General features: G+C 38.5%; 1 protein-coding gene across 1 annotated transcript in view; it reads right to left on the minus strand.

The window, feature by feature from the left end:
- The window catches only part of DDX43 (DEAD (Asp-Glu-Ala-Asp) box polypeptide 43), a 21001-nt gene that overhangs the window by 10050 nt on the left and 1425 nt on the right, over window positions 1–9526 (minus strand). The window contains exons 2-9 of the mRNA XM_009895770.1: window positions 8846–8901; window positions 8331–8448; window positions 6856–6963; window positions 6237–6318; window positions 4583–4739; window positions 4386–4504; window positions 4042–4152; window positions 1910–2051 (exon numbers count right to left, since the gene is read on the minus strand). Of these exons, the coding sequence (XP_009894072.1) occupies window positions 1910–2051; window positions 4042–4152; window positions 4386–4504; window positions 4583–4739; window positions 6237–6318; window positions 6856–6963; window positions 8331–8448; window positions 8846–8901 (893 nt within the window). The remainder of the gene's footprint in view (window positions 1–1909; window positions 2052–4041; window positions 4153–4385; window positions 4505–4582; window positions 4740–6236; window positions 6319–6855; window positions 6964–8330; window positions 8449–8845; window positions 8902–9526) is intronic.

A 9526-nucleotide genomic window follows, 5' to 3' on the forward strand; every position in this document is an offset into this window, starting at 1 on the left:
TTTCTTACTCCTGCTTCATGAGCATAAGGTAAAAAAAAAAAGAGCACTTGGATTACTGATGAATGAATACTGATTTACACTGAACACAGCAAAACAGAAAGCAATCTTCAAGTGACATGTACTGTAAACAATCAAGAGGCCGTATACGACAATTTCCCAGTCTTTCTTCTGAAATCATGAAAAACAGCAGCCTACCTTGAATAAATGGGTTCCTAAGAGTCTAGGTCAAGACTACAACTAACTTGATGGTTCTGTCAGGCAAAAAGTCAAATTCCCTGTCTCCAATTCACCTTGTGTACAGTGTATATTCAAATATAATTAACTCTAAGGGTTTGGTTTTTTTGTTTGTCCAAGTTTTTTTAAACAAACAATTGTAACCCAGTCTCTGGCATTGAAAGTCCTTTGAGAAACAATGATATTATACCAGCAAATAATACTCAGTGCACTTGGGGAGAATTCATAACACTCATCAAGATCTTTAAATGAAAACTGTAAATGAAGCTCTTCAATGAAGAGCGTTCTTCATCCAAGGTGTTAAAAGTTGAAGTATAATACCCCTCTCTTTTCTCTGAAATAAGGCTGCAACATTAAATTATTTGTTAGCTGAAAACTGGCAATGAAGCTGTGGAAACAGAAAGCATCTTATATATTAAAAAGTACAAGAAACTACAAGGAAAAATAGATGGTAACATAAAAAAAATAGAATTTTGGATATCCAACTTTTCATATGACACCTAAACACAGCATTTCCCGGAAGTCCGAGGCATGAGACATTATCCACTTTGGAAAGCATGGTCCTTCTGCTGGTTTCAATCTTCTGAAAATATTTAACTGCTAGCGGTACAACAACAAATGTTTTTCTCCCACTTTACATCACCATATTTTTCAATAGTTTTGGTAGCTAATTCTTTTTAGCAATGTCATACTATAGCATATCCTGCACATACTGAAACATCTGATTTTGGTTACATACAAATTCTTTGCTTTACAAAGCAGTGTGTCCTTGGAGTATGACCATACTTCACCTTGGTAAAGACAGACTACTAAAGCAGGTTTTCAGGCCTTTTTTTCCTCCTGTTTGCAATTACACATTACTCTTCTACATGAAGCTACTCTCCTGTCTTCCAGTAATACTTTTTTTCTAGATAGCCAAATTTCTAATGGTGCTATACCACCACTGCCCTTGCCAGCAAGCTCACAACTATTAGCTAGAATTGGAGCTAACTTGTTACAGCATAATGAGTATTTAACCCTTAGAGGAGAGTTGGGGTGGAGGTAAGGGAGGGAAAACAGGCCAAATTGTCAAACCAGGCAACAAGTCACCAGTTAAACCTCAATTTGAATATATGAAAGTATTTTACAAAATAGCAATAGTTTTAAGTGTACAGCACAGCAAAAGGCAAGAATGAAATGAAGACATAAGGATTCATAACAATCTTTACATGGCTATTTTCCCACTGAGATCAAAAGAAATTCAGTCACCCAAACATTTAAACATCTGTTTGAGACTCTGGTGCTTACTGCACAAGTTCTAGTAAGAACTTGAGTTACTGGTAACCCTTAAAAGAAAAGGAAAAGACAACCTGGAAAAGGCATTCTATCCATTAATAACTGATCTTGCCAAAATAAACTTAAAAACAGCAAACATCACTAATATGAGATAATAATTTAGCATCTTCAAAATGCTTACCATGCTAGAAGTCTATTTTATTTTTTTCTAGGGAATATTCCACATCTGCAATGCACTTATGGTAAGCATGAACCATCCCTCCAACAGCAATCTCAATGTTAAGATGTATTGTAATTAAGACTTTAAAAGTTTAAAGAAAACTTCATTAAAGCTTAAGTTCACACTAATTGTCAACCATTTCCCAACTGGTGCATTACTTATTCCATATCAGCTACTTGCCAAGTATGTTATGCTCTTCAAATTTATGAAGTTGTTCATTTGAAGATCATGCAGTCTGCCAGGAGTAGCAATAACAATATCCACACCTTTGGTAACCACGTTTATCTGCCCTTTTCGGTCCCCACCACCATATATGCAAATACTGAAAAATAAGAAGTTTTACAGAAGCAGTGTATTAAGGTTCAACTGAAGTCAATTTTTTTCAAATAAATGCCACCATGTTGCTTCATATGAAAAAGTATCCTCAAGAAGAAGGAATACAGCAAACGTGACCGACAATATCACAGTAAATAATGGACTTAACACTGAATAATACTCCCTCAACACTTCAGCAACAGCTTTCTGCTGAAATTGCAGTGAAAGTAATCACAAAAGGAAGGAAGAGAGCTATTAAGTTACGAGTATGTTTTGGGTTGTTTTGAAAATATTCACACCAAAACCAGATGAATGTACAAAAGGATATGTGATTTTTCTAAACAGCACCGTCAAAAAGTTTTGCTGTTAAAGCCATCAATGCACTCGATAAAGTATTAGGCTTATAAACAAACTTAACAAGCTCTGTAAAACTCCTTAGTATTTTTGGGAAGGAAGTAGAACGCACATTTCAGTACTTGATAACTACAAGACCAATTCTGAATGCTATACAAAGTTACCAGTGAGCCCTAAAAGTAAATTTTGGAGTACAGTAATGTCTGTTTAACAGCTTAAATGAAGACCTGAACTCTCAGCAGGTTTGCGGATGAAACCAAACTGGGAGAGCAATCCATACGCTAGAGGGTTAGGCCTACTCAGAAGAACCACAAAAAGTTAGAGGAATGGGCTGACAGGAATCCCATGAAGTTTAACAAAAGCAACACTTGGGATGGAATTACCTCATGGCTGAGGGCAAACATGCTAGAAGATGGTTTTGCAGAAAAGACTTGGGTGGGCAAGAAACTGAACATTATTCAGCAATGTAACCCTACAGAAAAGAAAGCCAGCTGTGTAGTATGGAGAAGGCAGCCAGCAGGTTGAGAGAACTCACTACTCCCCTTTATTCACCACTGGTGAGACCACACCTCAAGCACAATACCCAGTTTTTGTACCTCCCACCTTTATTACAAGACAGACATATCCATACTGGAGCAAGTCCAGCAGGCAGCTACCAAGAAGGTCAAGAGAATGGAGTGCATAATGTGAGAAACTGGTAACCAGGCTTGTTCAGCCTGAAGAGGAGAAGGCTCAGGGAGATCTTATTGCTGTCTACAGCTACATAACGGCAAGGTGCCGAGAAGACAAAGCCAGACTCTTCTCAGCTGTCCACACAGAAGGACAAGAAGCAACAGACAAAGCTACAACTATATAAGAAATAGAACCATAGAATCATAGAATTGCTAAGGTTGGAAGGGACCTTTAAGATCATCAAGTCCAACCATTAACCTAACCTGACAAAACCACTTCTAAACCATGTCCCCAAGTACCACATCTACCCCCTTTTCTTTTTTTTTTTAAAAAAAACAAAAAACCAAACATCTCCAGAGATGGCAAATCCACCACTTCTCTGGGCAGCTTATTCCAATGTTTGATAACCCTTTCAGTGAAAATTTTTTTCCTAATATCCAATCTAAACCTCGCCTGGCATAACTTGAACCCATATCCTATCACTTGTCTCCAGGGCGAAGAGGTCAGCCCCCACCTCTCTACAACCTCCTTTCAGGTAGTTGTAGAGAGTGATACGGTCTCTTCTCAGCCTCCTCTTCTCCAGGCTAAACAACCCCAGTACCCTCAGTCATTCCTCCTAAGACTTGTCCTCCAGACCCCTCACTAGCTTCATTGCCCTTCTCTGGACACGCTCCAACACTTTCATGTCCTTCTTGTAGTGAGGGGCCCAAAACTGAACACAGTACTCGAGGTGGGGCCTCATCAGTGCTGAGTACAGGGGATGATCACTTCCCTAGTCCTGCTCACACTATTCCTGATATTTTCACCATGACAGTAGTCAAAACAGGTCTTCTAAAAAGCGGGAAAATACTAACTCTGCATTTACTACCTTCCCCTCCTTTCTTAGCAAATGCAATTATTTCAGTGAGTGAATTAAACCACAAGTGGTAGGAAAAAAAATTACTTAAGCAGCAAGTGAGAAGTCAGATTACCTTTTAATTCCTTTGTATGTGTACTTCAAACACTCTGCCTCTACTTGAAGTGCCAATTCTCGAGTGGGAGCAAGGACTAACATTCCTGGCCCCCCACGCTCATCTTTGGATCTGCAATAAAGCATCTTTAGACTGCAGGTACATAAGGCTAGGCAAAGTCTATCACATCTGACACTGAATATTTTTATACTGTTCTGTAAGTTTGGTACTTATTCTACCAAGGTTATAGTTTTTTTTTTTTTTGCAATTTATCATTTTTTATCTTCTTTACTAGAAAATCATCACATGGAGGGTGGGGGGAAGTATTCACAGCTAAACAAGTCAGACATGTGAGCAGTCCTTACATTGGTTGTGAAGTCAAGTGAATGAATCCAGGCATTACGTATGCTAATGTCTTCCCAGTACCAGTCTGTGCTATACCAATAAGATCAATTCCTTGGAGTATGATTGGCCATGCCTGGGACTAACATAAAACAACAAATACTTAAATGTACTTTTCTCTTAAACTTCAGTTAAAGAGTCATCAAAATTTAAGAAGTACCTGAATTGGTGTAGGCTTCTGAAAACCAACTTTTCTTATATTAGCCATAATATCAGGATAATGCTCAAATACATCTTCAAATTTACAAACAGGATTGGGAATGCAGCGCTTTTCACCTTCTTTTAAGTCATCACAAATTATATTATTATTTTCTTTCCTGTAGAGAATTGAAGAAGTGCAACTGATTTAAAGTCGCATTATCTAAGAAGGTAAAGCTAACACAAAAGACTGCCCTCCTGGTTTTTTTTGTTTGTTTGGGTTTTTGTTTGAGTTTTTTTTTAAATTCCTGGAACAACAGAAAACAAGTTCAGGCTCTTCAATGAGACAATGAGACTTATAACCATTCTTCTTTTAAGAACGCTTTACTACAGAACCAATTCTCCTGGCGGCATCAATTACCATTCTTTCTTAAGAAAGACTAATTTGAAGTTATAGATGCAGTTAACACAAACTGCAGTCCTGTCATATCAGGCTTCAACTATACTCTATTACAAATTAAATAACTGTGACAAGTTTTTAAACCTAAAGACAACCTAGAACTCATAGGAATGGATTGGACTTTTTTGCCAGAACCCTATATTCTGACAAAAGTCTTCCTGAAATATTTTCAGAGCAGCTCTAGAAAATACAAACAGAACAGTTTAGAAAAAAAAGAATGTGGTCAGTAAGACAAGCTCAAAAAACCTCAAACAACCACAAAACAAAGAACTTCCCAAAACAAACAAAACCCAAGGCACAACGCACACAAAAAGAAACATTAAAAACTGAGGTTCTACAGCTTCCCCCATTTAAGAGGTATTAATATGCATAAATAGTTCATCTTCATTCCAGTCGCCTTTCAGAAAGTAGTCAAAAGGCATTCATTAAATGAGGAGCAGAAATTCCTTATTGATGCAATTAGAGGAACTCAAATGTGCAGCAGCAAAAGCAAGACCACTTCCTGCACGCATTTGTTTCAGTGCTCATTAGAAATTCTCTTTTCAGGACTGTCAAAGACATTAATGTAGCTGAGGAAACCGTTAAATCTGTCATTTTCTTCTATTTCTTTTTATTTGCTGGGCTGAGCTTGTTAGTTCATTAGAACTACTGAAAAGGGATGACATGAACAGTGATGCAGATTGCTGGATCCAAATGAACAGATACAGTTAACTGAGGCATGCACTCACCACGATGTACTTGTAAAGACAAGATATACAGACAGATAGGAAGACAACAGTAACAGATGTTGAAATTTGATTTGAAGATGTTATTTGACCAAAATATATGGGGGGGCAGGGAAGGGCAGCCAAGAGGTATTCAACACATGAACAACAATATTTGGAAGGACCTAGAAGACATGAAGGTGCTGTCTCATGAAATGCAAAAAAACAACCAAAAGCCAATGAGAATTGTCTTGATTTTTTTCTCTTCCAAAAGTCAACTAGATCAAACACTTTTAGAGAAGCAGTTAATCCATAAAGTTAATTTTCCAAGTAACTAATAACACCCCACCTGCTAGTTATTGTTTAATTCCTATGAAAGAGTTCCTAAGACCTAAGTTATTACAAGACCCTAACATGAATGCTCTGTCTCAGTATTTCATCCCACTTTCTGGTCTTTATAACTTAATTGTTATTTTTGCCAAGCAGATGATTCCCTATATAAATGATCTTACCGCCACAGTTCCACTTCTTCTTGTGACATAGACGCAGTCCTTGACGATTCTTTATAGAAGTTTTTCTCAATTGGAGGCAAGTCTTAAACAATTAGAAAAAGTAAACTTGAGACAGTAAGAAATGCTACAGATTCAGGGTAAGTCTGCTAAAGCTAAAGATGGAAATCCCAAAACCCAGACAGTATCTTGTACTAGCAAACTAGTCAAAAGCAGCCAAAGACTATTGTTGTTCATGTAAAAGATGAAGGCTGAGAAATACACTTAAATATCTGCAAAAGAACCACTTCCCCACACTTCAACAGTAATTTCTACTAACATATATACTGCAATATTTAGCAATTACCAGATTTTTGCTGTGGCCACATACAAAACAACAGTATTTTCAAAGGATGAAGTCAAAATACCAACTGAGTAGCAAGTTTAAGTCTTCACACAGCAACTACAGTGTCCTCCATGACCACGCTGAGAAATGCTGCCACATTCACTTCACTGCAAATACTTAACTAATTTGGACACTGAAAGATTCAGTCATCTCAAAGCAAAGACTAAAAATGTTTAAGCATTCAACAAATTTATCATACGAAGACAAGTACCATACAATCAACATTTTAGAACTAACCTGCCCATTTCATAGCTTCATATTTAGCTTTGTTTTCTCGAAGAGCGGCCCAGTTAATCACTGATTTCGTTGGGTTATTTCCAGGCTTGATATTGTCCAAGGTTTTTCCTGTGGAGTTAGTACCGAAATGCTGCTGTTTGATGGAATCTGTTGGAGGGTGGGGGGTTCTCCCCAAACAAACACCTTATTTTCTTTTTCTATTCTAAGGGCCTCCTATGTGAATTTGAATAGACATGAAGCATTTAAATAGAAAATTTTTTCCTAGGTCTTAGCCTGAAACATCGGTAAAACCCATACAAATCCAGTCCTGATAAAAAAAGAAGCATTTCAACATCTTTAGCTACTTAAAGAAAGAAATGACAGGTTCTGAAATGCTGCTCCTCCAGCTATAACTAAGGCTTGCTGTGCAGCAGGCTTTTAAAAAACTTGTGAACCGAGCAGACGTTTTGCAGAGAGAAAGCTTTGATTTTAACAGCTACAAGAGCAAGGTTTACTTCGAAACCATCCAACATCACCACAATAAAGTCCCAATGTAGTTACATTCTACACCCTTTTTTTGATGAGGTTAACACTTCTTCAGAAAGAAAGGTTTTACACTGAAGATATAAATGGCAACACAATTATATACTAGTGGAAAAGCAGGAAACACGGCAAAAACACAATCACACATACTAAGGAAGTGTTAACTATTTCTAGCCTCTTGAAATACATGCATCCACCTTCTGGGGCACTTCTAAAATCAACACAACTACTCCATTCCTTATTCTAACGCTGGAACACAACTCTCTGATCCCTTCTTCCTCAACAGTGCCTCAGATCAACAACTATGGATGTTGTTTGCTTGTGCAAAAAGTCAATGGGTGCACATACAAGACAAATACCAATAACTGATGGCATCTCAACATACAACCATTACTTACATATCCACGTAGCAAAGTGAACACAATAAACCCTAGTAAAGCGAGGCACAATGTGCAACATCAAACCTTAAATGCTAACTTCCCATGAAAGTAGTAAGAAGTCAGCATCGCCCATGCTATAATCAGTACATGTTTATTTTATAGACTACATTTATAAAAGCTTATTAAATTTCAATACTGCAGAGATACTACATTAGAACTTAAACTAGAACCAATACTCGTATTTTGGGGGAATCAGACTGATAACGCAAGAAACCAAGTACTATAACATTCTGCACTCATCAAAATTGTTGAAAACATTCAGGAACAGATTTTCAAAGAAGTCTGACAGTTTGAGGGAAGAAAACTGTTCACAGCTGAGAAAGGAGGATGTCTAGATATTTCTGTTTCAAGGAGCTATGCCACTGTCCAAGAACAAGGTGAAAGTTAACTCACTTCGATAAAATGCTAATAATATAAAAACACTACAGCAAACTACCAAATATAGGCATGGTTTGTTTTTTTTTTTTTTTTTCTTTCCCCCAGAAACACATTTCTTACCTTTCTCAGTCCCACTTTTAATGCAGTTTTGTTCAGATCTTGTAACAGCATCGTCAATCAACATCTTGGCTTTGTTTTGCACTGCAATGCTGCCAAAAATCTTTACTTCAGCTTCAGAGGTTCCCTTTATAACCTATGTTCATAAAACCTTACTGAGTTTTGTTAATACTGCAAAGACAAACATTACGTAAGAATACATACTGAAAACTATCTTTGATTTTTTTCCTGAATTTTAACTTCTCTTTCCGGAAAAAGGCCCTTTAACTCCCTTTCTAAAAGAAAGGGAAATAAATACATACTTAAGGAAAAAAACCCAGAACCACCCAACAGTAAGCTTTTCCTGCTTTCACACACCAGTCAAGTTGCACCCTCAATTCTAATTCCTTTTTACCAATTCTTGTAAAAGAGTAGAATTATTACAGGTATTGCAACACCCTTCAACTTGCTGCAGTAACTCTGGTTTACAGGGAAGCAAAACCAACTACGTTCCAAACAGAGTCCAGGCCTAGATGACACACAGCACATGGTACCTTTATCCTGGAACCCGAAGAATCCTCAAGTTCTCTTATTTTAGTTCCACCCCGACCTGTTATAAAGACACACAGCTGGTATTACAAAGATTTAGGCCAAACCGTTCAAAATTACATATGGTAACTTAAGTATTTTGGTTGTAACCAAAACTGAAGACCTTCATATAAGCGCATGCATCCATAAATAAAAGAACTTGTGACACCAAACTGTTGGAAAATGCAGGTAACTTTTTTGGCAATTAACCAAACGCAAAGTGCATGTGAGGGGGGAAGGCACCTCAGCTGAAGAGGTGGAGCAGCAAAACCAGCTCAAGAGAGTGCCACCCTTCCTCCGCAGGACTAGAAAGGGGCTTCAGCCCACTTCCAGACTGCCAGCCATGAGAAGCAGACACCAACCCAACCACTTTAGGGAGGAAAAGCTCAGCCACCCTGGCAAGCGGGAGAGCTCCGCTCTTCAGCCAGTACCCTGCAAAAGCATCCTGCCACCCCCAGTCGAGAGAGATGCGGGGGGATCACAAGGCGCTGAGGCCCTTCCACGGAAGGTAGCGATGCACCTCCTTGGGGCACAGAGGGAGGGCCAGGGGCCCACATGAACAAACCTCCCCGCAGCCAGGTCCTCTCCTCCTCCCCCACCCGCTTCCCTCAGCGAGCCAGGCACCCCCGCGGGTGGGGGTGCAGCCG

This window comes from Charadrius vociferus, unplaced genomic scaffold (genome assembly GCF_000708025.1).
Source record: "Charadrius vociferus isolate BGI_N301 unplaced genomic scaffold, ASM70802v2 scaffold362, whole genome shotgun sequence".
Classification (NCBI taxonomy): Eukaryota; Metazoa; Chordata; class Aves; order Charadriiformes; family Charadriidae; genus Charadrius; species Charadrius vociferus.